Genomic DNA, 18956 nt, shown 5'->3' on the forward strand with positions numbered 1-18956 from the left:
TGTGGGTGGATGGATGGATGGATGGATGGATGGATGGAAAGGCAGCAGGTCGACTGTGCGACGTATGTACGTGTGTGCTTCCCACGGTCGACCTGCTGCCCTTGCACCAATCAAAGGTGGGGCTGGGGACCACTCGTGACTCACAACTGCTGCTACTCACCGTTGACAGCGAGGCGTGAGCAGTCGCGAGTCGCGAGTCTTGAGCGCGAGTGCGTCGGGATAATCCGTGATCCACGATTGTGATTCAGATTGTCGACCTTCGAAGAAAGGGCGAATCATGAAGAAAATCAGCCGCTTTCGTGTCCCACGCCACGTGGCCGAGCGTCAAAGTGGAGTTGCAATCGATCGAGTCTTGACTCGTGACTCAGACTCTTGAGTCGCACGATCTGCTGCGTCGCACGCACGTATGCATTGGCGCGTCCGACGCCCGACGAACACGCGAGCTTCCATGAACGTCACTTGACTCGACGAGTCGACTTTTTTGACTCGTGACTCTTCTCATGTGCTTGCTCTGCACCAAGGGTTCGATTTGGCATCCCTCTTGACTAATCGTCGCCATTCTCGCGTTTTGGTCCGTCAGCACCCAACCACACGACGTCAAAGGAGCTCACTCACAGTCGCTGTTTGTCAAGATCACATCTTCAACAGCCTCGGCTCATCTCACTAGACGCTCTTCGACACAGTCCAACATTCACACCATCTGTCTGCAGGCTTGCACGCAAAGCAACAACCAACGCGATCATGTCCGCTCTTCGCCACAGCGCACGTCAAGTGCTGAGCAGCGCAGCATCCACCAGTCGACTCAGTACAAGTATCACACCGCCTCTGCGCTCTCAACGAATTCCCTCTCCTCTCGCACCCATCTCATCCATCTCCGCTTTCAGCACAAGCCGTCTAATTCGAGCCGCAAAGGACGACGCGAGTGGCGCGACGCCAGCAGAGGAATCTGCAGAGACGAAAGAGGCAGCTTTCGGTAAGGGATTGGGACTGAAAGAGACTGGAGAAGCGCAGAGTACGGGTAAAGGATCGGCTGCTGGAAAATCAGAGGCGGAGACCAAATTGGCGGAAAGGGAGGCAAAGATCAAGGAGCTGACTGTGAGTTGTCCAAGATCCCACATCCTCCAGAGAGAGCACACACTCTCTCCGCTCGTCACTGTATGCGCTGACGTACGTGCCCCCATCCGCCACTTTTGACACATAGGATCAATTGCTGTACGGTAAAGCGGACATGCAGAATCTGCAAAGAAGATCGGCAGAAGAAAAGGCTCAAGCATCAGACTTCGCCATTACCAAGTTCGCGCGGGACTTGACTGCATCGCTAGACGTCTTGGCCCTCGCCTTGCGATCCGTGCCCGAAGCGTTGCGTCAAGCGCCATCGGAGGTCAAAGACGCTCAAGATCCTCGCAAAGCTCTAGCTGAGCTTTACAGCGGTGTCGAGTTGACTTCCAAGAGCATCACCGATATGCTCGGTAGGCATGGTGTGACCGTCTTTGATCCTACGGGCGAAAAGTTCGATCCGGCTTTGCACGAGGCCATGTACCAGGCTCCCGTGCCCGGCAAGACACCCGGCACGGTTCTGGAATGCTCAAAGGTGGGATTCAAGATCAAGGGGAGGGTACTTAGACCTGCGCAGGTCGGTGTCGTTCAGGAGACCAGCTAGCCGGACAGACAGCCGGTCAGGCGACGCAGCGGGAGGTGGGAAAAAAAAGTGAATATCGAATACAGGCGCTTCACATGGTACGCACTATACGAGAGCGCATACGAGAGCGCATCTGTTCAGCCAGGGAAGTAGCTGCGTGCACACATTGTAGCGAAGGAACGACGGCTGCACGCGCCTCAACACACATCAAAGAGCGCAAACGGTTCCAATGCATAACCACCTTTCTTTTGCCTGGATTGGTCGCAAGTTGCCTGCTGCTTGCTCGTTTGCTGCATTCGTGATCAGCTGCTCTCGTCGTTCAGACCAGCCCACGACTCTGACCTCGCGCTTGCGCTCTTGATGCCTCTTGAAAGTACGCAAAGGCTGCTGCGCATTGCAAACCCGTTCTGAAACTCATCAGCCGTCAAGACACCCTTGAGACTCTGGCCCATGTTGATGCACGACGACCGTATTGTCACTTGCAAACGAGCGAAGCCTTACTGCGTCGTTGTGCGTATTCATCTCAAGGAAGCGCAGTCAAAGATGCGTTGGCAGATCTATCGAACTCCGTCCATACAGTACAGGAAGCGCATGACGAGAGGGGAAATTGGGTAAGAATGTGATCAAAAAAACTTCGGCTTGCGTGAGTTGAGCAAAGGCCAAAAGGAGTTTAGTCAGAGAGCTGCCCATTGCGCGACGTGAGAAATGCCCTTTGCTGTCGAAAGAAATGACATCCGAAGTGCGACGCGTGCCAGCTCATTGGGAAGTCGACATTGCAGCGCTGCCTGTATTCTGCGGCGAAGTTGCGCTGCGAGGCTCTTCAACCTGCACAGCACGTTGCTCTGGCGGGGCCAGCTCCCGAACGCGCGAAGGGCTCCACTGTCCCGAGCCGTACACCAGCAGCTGGTTAGCATAACGCTGCATCTCGTCCAAAGGTATGACCAAGTGGAAGTCGTTTAGCAACAGAAATTGCAGCTCAAGCTGATTGAGCTCGTGCACGGGCAAACCCCCCACCTGTGCGGGACATTGAAAGTCAAAGACGGCGTAAGCGTTTTGATATCGCACCTCGGACAATCATCTCTGTGGATCTCAAAAGGTCTCCCCAACTGACCTTGGCGTACCGAGAATTGGTGTAGAATACATCAGAGAAGAATTTGCTGGCCACCGTTACGCCCGCAATGACTAGACGATGGACGTTATAGCTATCGATTGCGAAGCCTTTCATCCCAGGATGAGGTTCTGCAAGCGCACTGGCAAATCCTGGATTATCTCTAGCCAAGGCGCTACTACCGCTCGAGACTTCTTCGCCATCCAAGGCTGGCAAACCAGCTGCTTGGCCCGCCGGACTTCCCGAGCCACTAGATCCGGGCGCAGCGCCCAATCCCATTCTGCTCATCCGATCAAAGTAGACCAAAAGCGAGAGAAAAACGTCGTTGGTGGTCGGGCAGTACTTGAGGATGCGCAACAAGTACGACTCGATGCTGATGCTCGGCACATTGCGTGCATGAAAGCAAAGTGTGCTGCTCTGAGTGCCCAATGCACCCAGTGCTGCGGTCGTAATCGGCGGCCAGCTTCCTTTGCCTTGGCTATCCGCACTTCCTGACCTGATGTCCAAACCTTCCGGGGTTGCCAAGTCGTGCCTCGTATCACGGGCAGTTGTGGAAGAGGCGCCCGTGGAGGGCGCTGGAGAAGCACCATTCTGCGCACTGACTGCCATCCCATCGCCTCCCGCACCCGGGTCTACGCCGTCCTGTCTTCTGCTGCCCCCCCTCGACCTCGATTCTTTCCGCCGGTCAGCGCCCGTACCGCCAGGTTTCAGCTCGTCGTTAGCAGTCGCGATCTGGTTGAGCAGTGCAGCGAGCACGCGCAATAAGTCCTGTGGCGGAAACGTCGCGAGGTCCAAGTGCTGTGCAGGCCCGCCCCCAGGTAAAGATTGACCTTGCAACTCCCTGATCATGCTACTTCTTCGCGTCTTTGCGGTGTACTGTGGGCTAGTCTGCGCCAAGTGCAAAGCCTCCGTCGCAATCGCATCCGGGACCGCTTCCGTGCGTCTAGGTGAGTTGCGAATGTTCATGCGCGGAGACACCGTGGAGGCTGCTTGAGCCGCAGTCGAGGTGCCAGGCGCCCGTTCCAGACTGTCGGCCCGCGCATCCCAATCTTGCTGGTGAGAAGGACCTGGCTCGGCCCACGAAGTCTGTTGCAGCGGACTAGTGGTCCTCCGAGTTTTGGAAGCAGGTCCATTGCCACTTCGCGACCGTGTCCGATCCTCTGTTCCAGGCCCTTGAGACATTTCATTCATGCGGCTTTCGGGAGGAGACCTTGAGTAGCCTGATCGAGGCGAGCGCTCGATCGGCGCACTGCCTACAGCGTGGTCGCCTCTGACGAAAGCTACCCCAGAGTGTGCCGCGCCGGAGTTTACCGAAGAATCGTATGCGACAGAGGCACTGGGGTGACTGGATGCCATGACGTTAGGAGAGAGTCTGCGAGAAGGAGTTGCAGCGCTATGCGTCCGAGTGCCGGCAGTGGCGCCTGCTGCCAAGCGCAATGCTGACCGAGCTTCCTGCTGATTCGCTGACCCTGCGACCGCCCCGCTAGCCGAAAGAGCCTTTGCTGCTTGAGCGAGGTTGTGAGTGCTAGAGTGGTGGAGAAAAGGTAAGGTTGTGTCGGAGCTTGTGGCAATTGGCGGGCTAGTGTTATTGCTAGAAGCCGCTGAAGAGCCGCCACCTCGTCTGCCACCTACTTGAGACGAGCTGGGTGAAGAATAGTATGCTGGGGAATCAAAGGAGCCCGAAGACGATTGCGAGGGGGACAGCGATGCCGGTTGCCCTTGTGATTGTGGTTGTGTGGTCGGCGAGTCGCCCCAACGAGGCATCGTTGAATGCGCTTTCTGACCGGAAAGCTTGGGCGGGAGCAGCGCTAGACTGAGGAGCTGCGTTGACGTGCGCAAGCGAGAACGGGTGAGCACACATTGAAGATTCAGCACAAACGCAGCGGCATGGCTGCTTCCTCTGCTTCGGCCGAGTTGTAGGGAGTCTGTAGCGAACAGAGCCAAAGGTGGGATGAGAGCGGGTACTCACTCGCAAATACGGCAACCGCACGGATGTCTCGTGCAATGGCTGAGATGGTGAATTGCTCTCGACTTGGCGCTGAAATTATGAGGATGAGCCAGAGTATTGTGGTATCGATGTCGTCAATAGTGAGCTGAGAGAGAGGAGCGACCGACTGCGCGTGTGAATGAACGCTTGCAAGATGAAGTGTAGCAGAAGTTCAAGGTCACTCAGTGGTCCCTCCACCGTGTCGGTAGTTCGCGTGGATGTCTAGCAGTGTAAGTGGTCAGCGGTGGATGAATGCTCGCAACACTTGTCATCAGCTGGAATCCAGGAGCGGCGTCGCAGCCCTGCTCACCCTCGTTGGGAGTAGAGGTGACAAGCCAAGCTTTGGACGTCAGGATGATGGGAGCAAATAGTCCATAGCATCAACTAGCCGCGCATGCGACCCGTCGGTCAGCCAGCGTGAGGTTCAAACGCAGCACGCAGCACGAACCACACATCACCGCCCGCGCCGCGCACTTGATTCACTATACACCACTACGGTATACTAGCTGGGCGCGCAGCCAAAAGGAGCAAAAAAACGCGCAAGCTGCTGCATGCTGCATGCATGCAGGGCGCGTGCGCTCGGGTGCGGATGCGATATTTTCGACAATCGTCAACGTCAATAATCACCTATATAAGCTGCGCAAGCGCGTGGCGCGGGCGCGCGCGCGCGTTGGTCAGCCAGACTACAAGTCGCACGTTACAACGCGTCGGCTCAACTTGAAATGAAAGTTCAACCGCTTTGAAGAGATCTCCGACGCACGGATCTTGCTCCTCGCTCGCTGACGCGCACGGCCTCGCACTGTACAACCAATAATCAAGAATAACAATCCGCATTTGCAGCAGATCAACTTGCAATCACGAATGCTGCTGACGGTCGTGAAGAGACTTGAGGTTTTGGATTCCAAATTTGATCGATGATTGCACGCATTTGCGCACGCATTTTGATTGTTTGAGGCTCGATGTCCTATGCAGCAGCTACAGCACTTGAAAGACCGCACCTCAGTGCCACAGCACAACGTGTATTCTCCACCACCAGCGGCACTCGTATGTTTCCCCTTGGGACCCAGAATGCTGGAAGTCTCTCACGCGAGCGTGCAAGCGCACAATGCATATGCAGCATGCAGCACAAAACGCGCGAGCGCTCGTGCGCTCCCGGAGCCGTGGTCGTGGAGGAGGCGAGTAGGAGTCACAGTGTGCGAATGAATGCGGTAGCGCAGCGCAGACCCAAGGAGTCACAGGCGTGTCTGGTGAGGAAAATCATGGCGTGCAGCAAGTGCAGCGGGGGGGCAGCGTTTGCTGCATGTCACCGTGACGGTGACCGACCGCCGCCCTGGCTTGTCAGACACGCAGACTTTCTGCTTATTATAGAGCTTGGGCACAAACCGTTCGACGCAATGGACAAGCAGCATGGTTGCGAACGCGGCAGCGCACGGACGATCCCATCTGCTTGGGAGGAACGGCGTGACCGAATTCGTTGCTGGCAGCCAGCAGCAAAGCTTCACGTACTTCGTTTAGGCGGTGGACTCGCCATCCTTAACCACCGCGCGAAGATTTGGAGAATCGTGAGTGCAGATGGCATGAGCCATCGCAGAGATCAAGATGGTGCAATTCGGCGCAGGTCTTGTCAATATTGGATCTCAAATAACAGGTACGCAGACCAAACAATCGTGAATCGCTTGCAGACAGACAGGTCAATCACTCCTTGTTCTGGTCGCAAAGAGACCGCGTGCAGGCCTTCACTGAGCTGTATTGCGCATCACATTGCTGCCACAATGGCTTCTCCGAATGGATTCATCGGATTGGCGCAGTATTCAGCGCGAGTTTGGTACAGCATCACCACCACAAGCGGTGCGTGCCGCATTGGTAGCCTACCAGAGACAGGAGCCAAGATGCGAGTCAGCGTCTTTGCCCACCTCGATAATCAACTTTAAGCCGACGTGCCGCTACTCACCCCAGGGGTTCTTGTGCAAGTACTCTTGATGATGCTCGTCGGCCTCGAAAAAGTCACCAGCCGGCCTCTCCTCGACCTGCGTGACAATCTTCTTTCCCTTTGGCGTAAAGTGCTTTTCCTGCACTTCATTCGTCACCTTTTTTATCGCCTCCAGTTGCTCGGGAGAATGAGCAAAGATGGCGCTCCTGTACTGAGTGCCTCTGTCGTTGCCTTGAGCGTTGAGCTGCGTGGGGTCGTGCGTGCGATAGAAGAATTCGACGAGCTCGGCGTAGGATACCTTGCTGGGATCAAAAGTCACTTGCGCTGCTTCTGCATGACCTGTTCGGCCAGTGCACACTTCCTCGTAGCTTGGGTTTTTGGAAGACTCTTTGCCACCGATGAATCCGACCTTGGCATCGATCAGCCCTTTGCCTTTATAGTGCTCCCGCTGTAATTGAAGAGTGGCGAAGAGTGGCGATGTAGGGAAGGAGGTCAGCCAAGCGCACAGCCGTGATTGGAGCTCAGGTCTACACTTACAAAGATGCTGCACCGCACAATTACGCGAAGATGGGCCATTCAGCATACAGTCGAGTGGGCGAAATGGTCGTGCATACAGTCCCCACTCACTGTTCAGTGCCCCAGAAGCATCCGCTGGCAAAGGTACCTTTCTCGATGGCGTTCCCGTTGGTAGACATGCTTCTGGCCGATTGAGCAGCGATGGCAAAAGACGTGGTTGGCTGAGTGGCAGGGCCCACGATCGTTGGAGGAGGCAAAGGTTTGAAAGCGCCAAAAATGCGAGAGAACATGGGCAAAGCTGCGAGAGCTATGAATGCAGCTAGGATCACCGAAGCGGCCGATAGCTGTCTAGATCGGGCTGTATGCGCACCTCGAGCGGGCGTCGGACTGGTAAGATGAGAGGTGCTCGGAATGGTGGCGGCGTAAATTGGGAAGTGCGCTGTGTGGGATGGTGGTGGTCGCCTTGGGTGATTGACATCCCTTGTGCCGAGCGGCTCGCAGGTGGCGTGTCACCCTCCACAGGCGCGGTAACGCCGTTTGATGTGGTTTGGCTAAGCGCACGTCGGCGGCGAATGCCGATGAGCTAGTGGAGGGCGGGCGCACGGGCCGCGCGCCATTGGGTCGCACGTGATCAGCCCGATGGGGTGGAACCCTCAATATCTTGAATCTTGAATTGAAATCAAAATGAATTTGAATCGTGAATCTCATCTTGATGAACGTGTGGGAACTCAAGAATGTCGTGAATTGTGATTATGGTCTGATGCGGCTGTAGGCGCGCATGACCGCGAGTTCGACAGGCTTTTAAAATCAGAATCACGAATAGCTGTGTGGCTTTGTTTGGCTGCACGGATGGGTGGACTTAGACTCTTTAACTCACGACTGTCGTCCCAACGTGAATCTTGGCTGTCGACTCTACTCAGCGTTGTCAAATGCGAACGAGAATCAGGAGAGCAGAGCCTGTCATCAACCAGTTCAAGTATCTGCTGTGCCAACCCTCCTCCGAAGCTTCCCGCGCCTACTCTCCGGGCTAAGGACTACGAAACAAGGCGAGATGCGGCATGCTTGCTGAGCATAAGCCTGTACCGCCGGTTCCTGCACCGCAGATAGAGGCAGCGATGGAGACCATCGTCGGAGAAGCGCTAGCGGCTGAAACATCACCGCATTCCGCGAATCCAGCCAGAAGGAAGGACGCGCACGTCACAGAAGGCAAACTGTGTACTTTGCCACTGGAGATTTTTGAGAAGATCCTTTCCCATCTTCCCTTTCCGCAATGCGCACGAGCACTGCTGACGCTGCGTTGTACATGCCGATCACTCCAAGCAATCAGCACACAGGCTCCCCTCTGGCGCAGGGTGATCGAAGCTGCTCACTCCAGCGGCACCACTCTGCCAAGTCTGCCTCGAAATTCTGAGATCAAACATAGCGAAAGCGCAGAAGAGCTGGAATGGTGCGCTCTGTACGGGCTTTCCAACACCCCCGACGCGCGCAGAATTCCTTGGAACTACTCTCTCAGAGCTCATGCCGATCGCATCACTTGTCTCAAGCTTGTGGCAGGACCAAGTCGAAGAGCTCGGAAGAGAAGGCGAACATGCGAGACACCCCATGAGGCCTCGAGCGCCTCCTACACGGTCGAGGGCATTCGTGGCAGGTACCGCAGACAAGCTTGGCTTATCACTGGTGCCATCGATGGCTGGGTCAGGGTTTGGGACATCGGTCGGATGATTGAAGAAGAGCAAGGCAAGTGTAGGATGAAGGCCAGGGAGGATAGTATCAGCCCCGGGCCGCCATCAGATGCCGCCGCTGAGTCGCCGGCCTCGCTTAGCGACCAGCTAGACTTGATGAGCTTGGAGTCTCAGAGGACCGGTTCGACAACGCCAGTACACTCCAAGCCCCCGGTATTCGGGGGTGATCCTCTACCTCTACTTACCCCTCGGAGAAGGGCAGGTGGCAGCGCAAACGGCGCTCTAGAGTCGCACGCGAGGCTTGCTGGAAGGGAGTATCTTGTATGCAGCATATGCACCGCTGCTGACGTGACGGCCCTGGACGCTGAACTCGTGCATACCTTCCGAGATGGGACTGGGCAGGGAGAGCGCACAAAGCTGCGAATAGCGTGCGGTAGCTATTACGTGAGTGGCTGCTGCTTTCGTTGCGCAATATTTAAATGAGGATGCTGACGCTCTGAACGACATCTGCCAATAGAGTGACGCAGCTGTGACGTTATACGAGCTGGAGCTTCCGGAGGAGGAAGAGGAAGCAGCGTCAGAGACATCTCGGGAAAGGCGTGGCTGCGCTCGTGATGCCACGCTGGTCTCTACCCTTTCTCCGAGCGCGTGGTGCGGCGTCCAATGCCTTGTGCTTCGAGGGTCACTCATTGCAGTCGGCACCTACACCGGCCTGGTACACCTTTGGCAGACTGGCATCGATCCCTCCTCATCTACGTCGCCAAAGATAGCTACTGCGGACAAGGCCAAAGAATGGAAGCATGTGATCGAAAGACCAGAGCGGAAAAGCGTCGCTGTCCTCCGGCTGGAACTCGGCAAGCGAGATGATGGCACCTTTCCTTGCTTGCTGCTGGTCACTCGGACAGGCGAACTAGAATGGTGGACGCTTCCGCTTCCAGAGACCGCAGGTGAAATGCGACAGCACATGCCGCTGTCGACACAATCCATCCTGCAAGCGGACAGGAATGATGGCGCGACGAGCGATTCGCTCGAGTCGTTCGCACCGGTACGCAGTGGCCCTCACTCTACCTCACGAAGCAGCAAGGATGTGGCAGTGGAGCAAGGGCGAGAATCCGACCCCGAGCCTCAAATGTTGTCCAGGTTCTCGCTCGGCGACGGGTTGACACCGATGCTGGGGCTCGGCTTCTCGGAGCCTGACGATGGCGTCGCCGGCCGACTGGCGAGAAGCAAGAGGCCTGGGCAGGACCGGCGCCTCAGCTTGATGCTCGGCGACATGACTGGCGTCTCCCATTGGCAGTTCTCGCTTCCAAAAGAAAGTACGTCGGATTGGGAGATGCGATTGCCTTACATTTCAGAGCCAGTCCGCGTGGGGCGGAGAGAAGTGGTTAATGAACGCCCCATAGGACTAGCCCTCGGTCAATCTGGCGATAGGGCTATCTTTCACTCCAGTCTCGGCGGCGTGCCACCTTTGTGCTGTGTACGCCTCTACCACACTGATCGGTCCGACATGGCCATCATAAGTCCGTTTGAAGGCTTGGCCGACAAGAGCTCGCTGCCTTGGCAAGCTGGAATGAGAAGAGGTGCCACTGGTGCAGAACGGCTACCCAGCGCAGCTGGCAGCGCTCCATTGCCAAGTCCGACGTCGACAAATCTGTCGGTGGACACCGAATCGGAAGAGCCCAGCACGCCCAGCGCATCGGCCGGTCCCACATCATCCTCCAATTTGTCTTCTGCTCTCGCAGGTCTCAGAGGCAGGCAACGTCCAGCAGTGGGCGGCTCGACGATGAGAATGTTCGAAGCTCCTCCAGAAGATTCCGGCTCGGCTTCCAAGTCGGGCTTGCAGATCGACACGAACGCAGCCGAGTCTGAACAAGCAGCGGTGTCGACGTCGACGTTCACGTCCAATGCACCTGCTCATCAACATGGTATCAAAAGAGCCGACATCCTGACCGAGGCTGCTTATGCTGAGAGTCTTGGCATCACCATCTTTGCTACCGCAAGAGGTTACCTGCACATCACGGATTGGTGCACCAGCGCCCACGCGTAATTCTCACATTCGCGACGCAGAGGGATGCATCGTCGATGACACTCTTCATGAATTGCAACCCTGCCCTTGCCTACTTAGCAACAGCCTCTCGCATGTTAAAATTTTGGAGCTCTATCCTGTCGAAGCTACAAAATGCTCATCCGGTCAAGTCTAGGCGATCTTCCAATTGAGCCTCTCGCTCCATCCGGTCTGCAGCAGATTGGCGAGCTCGGCGACATCTTTGTCACCGCGGCCGGAGAGGGAAACGACGATATCGTCGTCCTTTCCAAACCTTTTGGCCAGGTCGAAAGCCTTGATGAGCGCATGAGAAGTTTCGAGAGCGGGCAGAATACCCTCCTGAGCGCGTCAAGTGGCCAGAGCAAGCAGTGCTTGATCAGCGTCAGGTGACTTGGACGGGTATGGGAATCTGTTTCGTGCGGTGCGCTTCGCGAGTCGGCATGTGACACTTACGAGCTGAGCCAGCAATCTGAAACCTTGAAGTGCCTCTTCGTCCGTTGCAGCGATGTATTCTGCCCTTCCAGAGTCCTTCAACCAGGCGTGCTCAGGTCCGACCTGAGAGGGTTGTGGGAGAGATGTAGTATGAGCACCATGCAGCACCAATGCACGTCGCATCGGCAAACGAAATCACGTGAAAGCTGCTCGATCACTCACACCTGGATAATCGAGCCCGGCAGAAATAGAGTGCGTCTCTGTAATTTGACCATCGGGAGCTTGAAGAAGATAGGTGCGTACACCGTGCAGCACACCCGGCGTGCCCTTTGACAAGGTGGCCGAGTGCCTATTCGTTTCGATGCCTGGCAAAGGAGAAGGGAAGATGGTGCGAATATGTCAGGCATGGTACACTTGGGCCCAAGCAAGCAAAAGGCGTGCAGGCTCACCATCGCCGCCGGCCTCTACTCCAATGAGCCTGACTGTGGGGTCGTTGATGAAAGGGTGGAAAATGCCGATGGCATTGCTTCCACCTCCAACGCAAGCGATCACAGCGTCCGGCAACTTGTTTTTTTTCTCCTTCAATTGCTGCTTGACTTCTTTTCCGATGATGGATTGGAAGTCTCTGACCAAGCTAGGGAACGGATGCGGTCCAATGGCTGATCCGACGAGATAATGCGTGTTGTGTAGATTGGTGACCCAGTCTCTATTCGCTTCATTGATCGCATCCTTCAACGTCTTGCTGCCGCTCTCCACAGCCACAACCTTGGCACCGAGCATCTTCATCCTAAACGCATTCAGACTTTGTCGCCTCACGTCTTCGGCTCCCATGTATACGACGCATTCCATGCCGAAGCGGGCGCAGGCCGTGGCTGTAGCCACGCCGTGCTGCCCAGCCCCAGTCTCGGCGATGATTCTCGTCTTGCCCAACCTTCTCGCTACCAAAATTTGCCCCATCGCATTGTTGATCTTGTGACTTCCCGTGTGGTTGAGATCTTCTCGTTTGAGCCAGATTCGCGCACCTCCTGCAGCTTCGGTCATCCTCTCCGCAAGGTAAAGCTCTGAAGGTCTGCCAATGTACTCGTAGTGACTCTCAAATTCTTTCCAGAAGGATGGATCGTTGATGCAATCCAGGTACGCCTTTTCCAATTCGGCGTGAGCATCGAACAGAGCTTCCGGCACGTATTGTCCTCCGAATTTGCCGAACCGAGGTGGCCGAAGTTGTCCAGAAACGGGATCGACAGTTGGGTCTAAACCTGGCACCGGCGGTCTATCGCCATCCACAACCGCGTCCACTTTTGGAGGTTTGACTCCGTCAGGCTGATTGATCGCGTCCGAAATCTTGATCGGCTTTCTTTCATTTTGTCGCTTGATTCCTCCCTCTGCCTTGCCCGTGATCTCCTCGCAGTAGGCACGAGCTGCTGCTACACGCGCTTCCGTCGTAGCTGGCTGAGCATCTCGGAGCACAGCGACCAGCCTGGAACCAATGACGACTCCATCGGCGTGCTCGCCAACCTGCACGAAATGCTCTCTCGTCGCTACTCCAAAGCCGACCGCCAATGGAACATCGGTGATGCTGCGAATACGCTCCAGCATGGAAGGAAGACTCTCAGAGACTGTGTTGGACACGCCCGTTGTTCCCATCTTGGAGACGACGTAGATGAAGGAATCGGCAAGCTTGGACAGGTGCTGAATGCGCTTGTCCGAGGTTGAAGGCGCAATGAGCGGCACGTATGAGAGACTTAAGAGCAGTCACGAAGCGTGAGTGGAGAGCAAAGTAACGTAATGTACCCATCGTGACCAAAGCACAGTCGCACAAAATCTGGCGACTCGGGAAGTGTACCAGCCGCGAGACTCACCCATCTGCAGTGCAAAATCCTCTGAAGTCCTCCGCCTCTTCGGGAGGCAGATCGACCACGATGAAACCATTCGCGCCTGCCACTTTCGCATCTTGAACCGCCTTTTCTTCTCCATGTGCCAAGAGCGGGTTGTAGTATCCCATCAGTAAGACTGGCGCTTTAAGGCCTCTAGAACGAGCTTGTTCCACATAAGACAAGCAAGTCTTGTAGTCCACGCCTTGCTCGAGGGCGACCTGTTGGGGGGGGGGGGGGGGAATTGTCGGAAAGAGCCGAATATTGTGAGCGAGCCTGGAGCGACGTATTGCGCGGCTTACACACGCACCTCGTTGCTGCGTTGAATGGCAGGGCCATCTGCTTGAGGATCGGAGAAGGGGACTCCGAGCTCGATGATGTCCGCCCCACCAGCTTCCAGACCGAGCAGAACATCCACAGTGTCTTGCTTGGCTGGAAAACCCGCAGTGACAAACGAGACGAAAACTGCTTCGTTCTGAGGTCGCGTGGGAATGGAGCAGGGGCGGCGGTTGGTAAGCCTGTCAGCAAAGCGACCCAAGACTGGCGCTCACGCTTCATCACCGCCATCCGCAAGCTGCACTGCATCTTTCACCGCTCACCTTGGCTGCTTTGGCGGTAAACGTCGCCTTGATGGCGTCGGTCATGGTGCTAGTGCTGATCTGACCCAAGGCAGGTCTTTCAGGGTGATCAAGCTACGGGGAGGATGTGGAGTGACGACGTGAGAGGCGTCAATGGCTTTTCGCTCCTCGCGTGATGCCTGCTCAGAGATGGTAGTGGGTGTTGCAAATTTGCCTGAGAATCCGTCAATGATGCTTGCTGATGGAAGAAGCGGCGATGACGAGAGAAGTCTGGTTGGTGACTTGGAACATGCAGTACCGCCGCTCTCCTGCTGCTGCTGCTGCTGCTGCTGCTGCTGCTGCACGCATGCCTGCTCCTCGGTGACTCGTCTTGCCTTCTCTTCGGGCCCGCGCGGTTGAGCCTCATGCAGGTGGGGAAGATTTATATAAGCTCATCGCGCATCAGGTGGCCGAATCTTTCACGTGATCATTTCTTCCTGCACGGCGATAACGCGGGCTGCTCGTGACTGCCAAATTGATTCATGCAGCCGCTGGCTTCCTTCCTGGATCGTGGCTGCTGCTGCTGCTGCTGGTCGAAAGTGACTCGATTCATGGTGAATATGATTCAGGATTGTGATTGTGCATCGAGGTCGATCATCCATGCGTGCAGTAGGGACCGGGCATTCCATCATCGTCCACTACCATCCGCCAGCTTGTCTACTGCAACAGCCTAACACACCTCCTCGACAATCATTCAGACACCGCTTTATTCCCTTTGCCCATCATGTCACCGTCCGCCGCGCCCTCCAGTGCGGGACCCGCAAAGGAAGGCTTGGTACCAGGCCTGAGCAACTCTCAAATCGCCGCGGTCTCTTCGCTCAAGCCTGCCCACTTTGACCTTTCCAGAGTGATCCGGCCCAACATTCTGAGTCTGGCGCCATACAGGTGCGCAAGGGACGACTATCAAGATGGCATACTGTTGGATGCCAACGAGAACTCTCTGGGTCACTCTTTACCTCAAGGAAGCTCTTTTCCCGCTTTTCAAGCAAGTCACGACAATGCGGGTGCGAACGGGGCCACCAGCGTGTCGGTGCCTGGAAGTGGCACTTTGCCCAAGGACGATCCGCTGCAACTTCACCGATACCCAGATCCCAGTCTTTACGACATCAAGCCCACCCTCGCTTCCCTCCGTCAGCTTCCAGATGAAAGCTACGTGATGCTCGGCGTCGGCTCAGACGAGGTGCTGGATCTTCTGCAAAGAGTCGCTGCTAAACCTGGTCAGGACGCCATCTTGATATGCCCACCAACCTACGGCATGTATAGTGTGTGCGCTGCGGTGAATGACCTGGATGTCATCAAGGTTCCTCTGAATGTCGAGGGCGGCAAATTCAGTCTAGATGTGGACAATGTGAGTTCGCGTGGCCCGGCTTGCTTAGCACAGCACACGTGCAGTACATCCGACGACTTAATTTGGTACGGTCTTCTCCTCTTGCGCCCGCTTTCGCGCCTTGCCCGCAGATCCTGTCCACCCTGTCCGCCTCACCGCAGATCAAGTTGATCTTCCTTTGCTCGCCCGGAAATCCGACTGGCACGCTTCTCTCCCTGGACTCCATCCGACGCATCCTCGATTATCAAGACTGGAACGGCTTGGTGGTCGTTGACGAAGCATACATTGACTTTGCAGAGGAGGAGCTGAGGTCGGGCAGGAGGTCGGTGGACGCTTCGGCCGTGTCTCTGTTGAAAGAATACAAGAATCTGGTAGTGACGCAAACTCTGAGCAAGGCTTTTGGTCTTGCTGCCATTCGGTGAGTAGTCGGCATGCTTGCCATAGCAGCTCGTGCACCGTGAAGTGACATCGGATCGCGGTGCGTCGAGGGTCTCTGACGCCCTGGGCATATCCGCTCCTCGCTCTTGCCAGGCTGGGCATCTGTTACTCTTCTCCAGCCCTCATACAAATCCTCAACAACACCAAAGCACCCTACAACATTTCCGCACCCACAGCGCACCTAGCATCCTTGGCTCTCTCCGAAGCTGGTCTGACTCAAATGCGCTCCACCGTTCGTCAACTGCTTTCCAACCGAGATGCTCTCATTTCCTCTTTGCAGAGCATCCCCAGCGTTGGCCAGATACTGGGAGCCAACGAGGCAAACTTTGTGCTGGTGCAGATTTTGGACCAGCAAGGTGGCAAGCCGGACAGCAAGAGAGCAGGAATGGTTTACAAGATCATGGCAGAGCAAAAGGGCCTCGTGGTCAGGAACAGGAGCTCAGAGTTGGGCTGCGAAGGTTGCCTTAGGATCACGGTGGGAACTGAACAGGAAAACGAGAGGTGCATTCAACTCATGAAGGAGTTGCTTTCATCTTGATGTCTTTCTTACTCCCTCAGTTGTAATAGAATGTTGGTGCAATCTCAAGGGTGCGGGACAAGAGTCAGTGGTGCAGATTGGGACCGCTCTGGGAGCACTTGCACGGAGACCACCAGCGCCAACCAAAGTGATGATATCGCGAAATATTTGGAAGTGTAACAGTGATGCTTGGTATCGTGTGCACATTCTCTTTGCCAACGAGAGGCGCGCACGCTCGGGTCCCTTTACTGCTTTCGTGAGGGTGACTCAAGGGTCGGCCTGGCTGCCCAGAAGCTGCGCACGCTGCTCACGCTGCTCATGAAGCAAGCGCGCACGTTCCGCCTCCTTTTGTCTTTGTCGACGAACTGGACTAGGTGTGTTTTCGTCGATTTGTCGCACGTCGCCTCGTCGTGAGGGTGAGGCATAGGGAGAATAGCGACGATTGCGATTGCCGCTACGAGGTGGCGTCTTGGGCAGTGCGCGGCGTGGAGATGCCGAGAGGCTCGCGGGAGAAAGACTCGTCGAGTTGGAACGGGACCTGCGCAAGGAGTGGCTCGTCTCAGCGGTGTCGATAGTATCCAGAGTGTCGACGGTGTCCCCCACGTCCGTCACGCTGCGCGTGCTGATGCTAGTCGTAGTAGTATCGATGGTCGGACCAGTCAGATGTGCCGAGTTCTCCAATTCGGCTTCGGCGCTTGCAACAAAAGTGTCGTGTCGACGAGGCATGATATCCGAACTGCGACCCGAAGCCGGCTCGGGGTCTGGCGTATCTGAGCGCGAGCTGCTACCTCCAGCAGACTCGTCGAGGTCTCCGAAAGGGGAGCGGCTGATGCTACGTGGTCGTGAGGGCAAGGGAGACGAGGGCTGCAAGGGAGATCTTGCTCCTCTTGCTACTCTTGCTCTACGTCCGGACGCAAGCACCGGAGTGCTCGATGTTGGAGCGCTCGCAGTGCTACTGGAAAGAGCTGACCGAGGCGAACCTCCATGGGCGGGCCTCAACACCCCAACTCTAGAGCAGTCCAACAAGGCAAAAGCGCGCATGCTTCCTGACCGGGATGAAGAGCTGCTTCGTTGTGCTGGTATTGAGCGCTCCTGAGTTGCCCGGCTCCCGGCTGGACTGCTGCTGGTGATAGCAGCTATGCCGTACGTATGAGCTCGCCTAAGCGAAGCTCTCAAGAGCGTGTTTGGAGGAGCCCTCGAGGACGCAAGGCTGCCATCTGAATTAAGTCCTTCTCCCAAACGTCGGCTCGCCCGTGAGTCCGTCCGCAGAGATGGCGGAGACTGCGATGGCGTGGCAGCGTCCGATTGCATCAGCGGAAAGGTCTCGCATCGATCGCGCAGGCTGAAAGTGGATGACTGCGTACACGCCGCACTCACGCTATTGCGCCTCGAGATTGCCAAGGCATCTTCTTGAGCTGCACCGACATTGAGCTCGGGTTCTCCTCTTAGCCTCCGGAGTGAGTGACCTCTCGCGTCGGCGATCCACAATGGGATTTCAGCCAATGGTATGCGTCCCGACACCGCCTCTGAACCTGGGTGTACAGGATCCCCTGCAGAGCCCCCAGTAGCTAGGCCACTTTGGGCAGCACGCGAGCTGGCCCTTTGAGTCTCCCCTTCTCGAGAAGAGTCCGGTAAGGGGGGATGTACTTGGCGTGAAGCTCTGCGATTTTGCCTCGGTGCGTTTCTTGGAGCATCTCGAGCCCGCATCGAGAGAGCCGAGCTTGAGGATTGAGCCTGAGAGGAGCGAGTCTGAAGCATGGAGCCAAGGTTCTCACACTGGAACGCGGGGCTCGGTGTATTCAACTTGGAAGTCGTAAGATTGTCTACGGCGGAGGGAGTAGACCGAGATTTTGCGGGGACGACTTGGCTCGGGCCTGCGATACTTGAAGGGGCGCAAGGCTCGGTCTGTGGTCGCGAAATCCCACGCTGCGCGACTTGAAGAGCTCCGAGCAGTCCTAGAGCAGACGGGTTCCCAGCTTGAAAGCGAATTCGAGAAAAAGGTCGGAGGTGGGCGTGAGGTGCTACGTCCGCCTCAGAAGGATTTGCGGGTACCATATGGCCGGGCCTCAGCAGGCTCGGAGCTAGCGGTTGAGGCGCAGTAGGCGCCATGCTTGGCTGACTGCTATCATACTGCGCTCCGTCGTCGTGCTGATCGTTCCTGCTTGAGTCGATAGTGCCCTCTGTTCTAGTGGGGGGCACGCGTGCGCCATCGCGGCGAGAGCGCTCAGAGGCGCGCATTACTTGACGCCCTGGCATCGATAATTGTACCCTCGTGGCTAGGTGTGCCAACCAGAGCTCGAACTTCTCTGATGCGAGGCAAAAGGACCGATGGCGATGGCTGCAACTTCGTCCTCGACGTGATTGATGAGCGTCTGGTCAGCTCGCTCGCAGAGCGCGAGACGATAGCTGTGGCGAAGTCTTGAGCTGCAGAGCCAACGAAGCTGCCTGATGAGACCTTGCAGTGATGCTAACAAGCGTGGATGCCCAAGAGCATCGACGCCTGTCACACATAGCTGGGCGGCTTGAGCCTTGAAGATGTCGATGGTGCTCTCTGGCTGGTGTTGCACTCTTGACTCTCGGCGCCCCGTCTGACTATTACTCACACTCGAGACTACTGACTTTTGATTCGCGCGAGACGCGTCGCGCAAGTTGACAAATTACCGCGTAGGCACGGCTCGCCCGCGCGACGCACGCGGTGCTTGGCTCTTGAATTGGAGAGATCGAGGATTACGGGCCGAGTAAGACCGACCAAGATGTGGCTGTGTGATCACACGTGAGTCGCGTACCGGGACAGTCCCTGCATGCATGGCTTGAGTGTTTGAGTATGGGCTTTGATTCATGATTTCCT

At 56.3% G+C, this 18956-nt stretch overlaps 7 protein-coding genes across 7 annotated transcripts; 3 read left to right on the forward strand and 4 right to left on the reverse strand.

Moving 5' to 3' along the window:
* The first annotated feature begins 417 nt into the window (after window positions 1–417).
* IE81DRAFT_315859 (GrpE-domain-containing protein) lies at window positions 418–2140 on the forward strand. The gene is made up of 2 exons (XM_025512543.1): window positions 418–1095; window positions 1202–2140. Exons 1-2 carry the CDS (start codon window positions 742–744, stop codon window positions 1658–1660), a joined length of 813 nt encoding a protein of 270 aa, XP_025368110.1. The 5' UTR covers window positions 418–741; the 3' UTR covers window positions 1661–2140.
* Window positions 2141–2168: 28 nt separating this feature from the next.
* Window positions 2169–4787, reverse strand: IE81DRAFT_197943 (cyclin-domain-containing protein). The gene is made up of 3 exons (XM_025510855.1): window positions 4717–4787; window positions 2751–4568; window positions 2169–2653 (listed from the first exon to the last, which is right to left on the reverse strand). Exons 2-3 carry the CDS (start codon window positions 4509–4511, stop codon window positions 2396–2398), a joined length of 2019 nt encoding a protein of 672 aa, XP_025368111.1. The 5' UTR covers window positions 4512–4568; window positions 4717–4787; the 3' UTR covers window positions 2169–2395.
* Window positions 4788–6462: 1675 nt separating this feature from the next.
* On the reverse strand, window positions 6463–7359 carry IE81DRAFT_342377 (peptide methionine sulfoxide reductase; the record flags this gene model as incomplete). The annotated part of the gene is made up of 4 exons (XM_025515691.1): window positions 6463–6602; window positions 6686–7112; window positions 7202–7208; window positions 7292–7359. 4 exons carry the CDS (start codon window positions 7357–7359, stop codon window positions 6568–6570), a joined length of 537 nt encoding a protein of 178 aa, XP_025368112.1. The 3' UTR covers window positions 6463–6567.
* Window positions 7360–8036: 677 nt separating this feature from the next.
* IE81DRAFT_325042 (hypothetical protein) lies at window positions 8037–11377 on the forward strand. The gene is made up of 3 exons (XM_025514396.1): window positions 8037–9306; window positions 9380–11245; window positions 11360–11377. The coding sequence occupies exons 1-2, from the start codon at window positions 8239–8241 to the stop codon at window positions 10907–10909; spliced, it is 2598 nt and encodes an 865-aa protein (XP_025368113.1). The 5' UTR covers window positions 8037–8238; the 3' UTR covers window positions 10910–11245; window positions 11360–11377.
* On the reverse strand, window positions 10934–14158 carry IE81DRAFT_325043 (putative tryptophan synthase). The gene is made up of 7 exons (XM_025514397.1): window positions 13809–14158; window positions 13520–13684; window positions 13198–13430; window positions 11788–13079; window positions 11561–11703; window positions 11360–11461; window positions 10934–11245 (listed from the first exon to the last, which is right to left on the reverse strand). The coding sequence occupies exons 1-7, from the start codon at window positions 13851–13853 to the stop codon at window positions 11060–11062; spliced, it is 2166 nt and encodes a 721-aa protein (XP_025368114.1). The 5' UTR covers window positions 13854–14158; the 3' UTR covers window positions 10934–11059.
* Window positions 14159–14384: 226 nt separating this feature from the next.
* Window positions 14385–16120, forward strand: IE81DRAFT_304381 (putative histidinol-phosphate transaminase; the record flags this gene model as incomplete). Its single annotated transcript, XM_025512297.1, has 3 exons — window positions 14385–15174; window positions 15285–15571; window positions 15685–16120. Coding segments are annotated over exons 1-3 (1347 nt in total), but the record flags the coding sequence as incomplete, so codon positions are not given.
* Window positions 16121–16217: 97 nt separating this feature from the next.
* On the reverse strand, window positions 16218–18763 carry IE81DRAFT_198086 (hypothetical protein). The gene has a single exon (XM_025510856.1). It carries the CDS (start codon window positions 18362–18364, stop codon window positions 16376–16378), a length of 1989 nt encoding a protein of 662 aa, XP_025368116.1. The 5' UTR covers window positions 18365–18763; the 3' UTR covers window positions 16218–16375.
* Between the last annotated feature and the right edge of the window lie 193 nt (window positions 18764–18956).

The sequence above is a fragment of the Ceraceosorus guamensis genome (assembly GCF_003144195.1).
Source record: "Ceraceosorus guamensis strain MCA 4658 unplaced genomic scaffold IE81scaffold_52, whole genome shotgun sequence".
NCBI lineage: Eukaryota > Fungi > Basidiomycota > Exobasidiomycetes > Ceraceosorales > Ceraceosoraceae > Ceraceosorus > Ceraceosorus guamensis.

What these genes read in the sequence shown, in the direction of transcription:
- IE81DRAFT_325043 (XM_025514397.1), bottom strand. Translation starts at nt 13,853, where the DNA reads ATGACCGACGCCATCAAGGCGACGTTTACCGCCAAAGCAGCCAAG. An exon ending in TTACCGCCAAAGCAGCCAAG is followed by an intron (nt 13,685 to 13,808) that starts GTGAGCGGTGAA and finishes ACGCGACCTCAG; the next exon opens with AACGAAGCAGTTTTCGTCTC. An exon ending in TCAGATTGCTGGCTCAGCTC is followed by an intron (nt 11,246 to 11,359) that starts GTAAGTGTCACA and finishes TGACGCGCTCAG; the next exon opens with GAGGGTATTCTGCCCGCTCT.
- IE81DRAFT_325042 (XM_025514396.1), top strand. Translation starts at nt 8,239, where the DNA reads ATGCTTGCTGAGCATAAGCCTGTACCGCCGGTTCCTGCACCGCAGATA. An exon ending in TAGCGTGCGGTAGCTATTAC is followed by an intron (nt 9,307 to 9,379) that starts GTGAGTGGCTGC and finishes ATCTGCCAATAG; the next exon opens with AGTGACGCAGCTGTGACGTT.
- IE81DRAFT_315859 (XM_025512543.1), top strand. Translation starts at nt 742, where the DNA reads ATGTCCGCTCTTCGCCACAGCGCACGTCAAGTGCTGAGCAGCGCAGCA. An exon ending in CAAAGATCAAGGAGCTGACT is followed by an intron (nt 1,096 to 1,201) that starts GTGAGTTGTCCA and finishes TTTGACACATAG; the next exon opens with GATCAATTGCTGTACGGTAA.
- IE81DRAFT_197943 (XM_025510855.1), bottom strand. Translation starts at nt 4,511, where the DNA reads ATGCCTCGTTGGGGCGACTCGCCGACCACACAACCACAATCACAAGGG. An exon ending in CCAATTCTCGGTACGCCAAG is followed by an intron (nt 2,654 to 2,750) that starts GTCAGTTGGGGA and finishes TGTCCCGCACAG; the next exon opens with GTGGGGGGTTTGCCCGTGCA.
- IE81DRAFT_198086 (XM_025510856.1), bottom strand. Translation starts at nt 18,364, where the DNA reads ATGCCAGGGCGTCAAGTAATGCGCGCCTCTGAGCGCTCTCGCCGCGAT.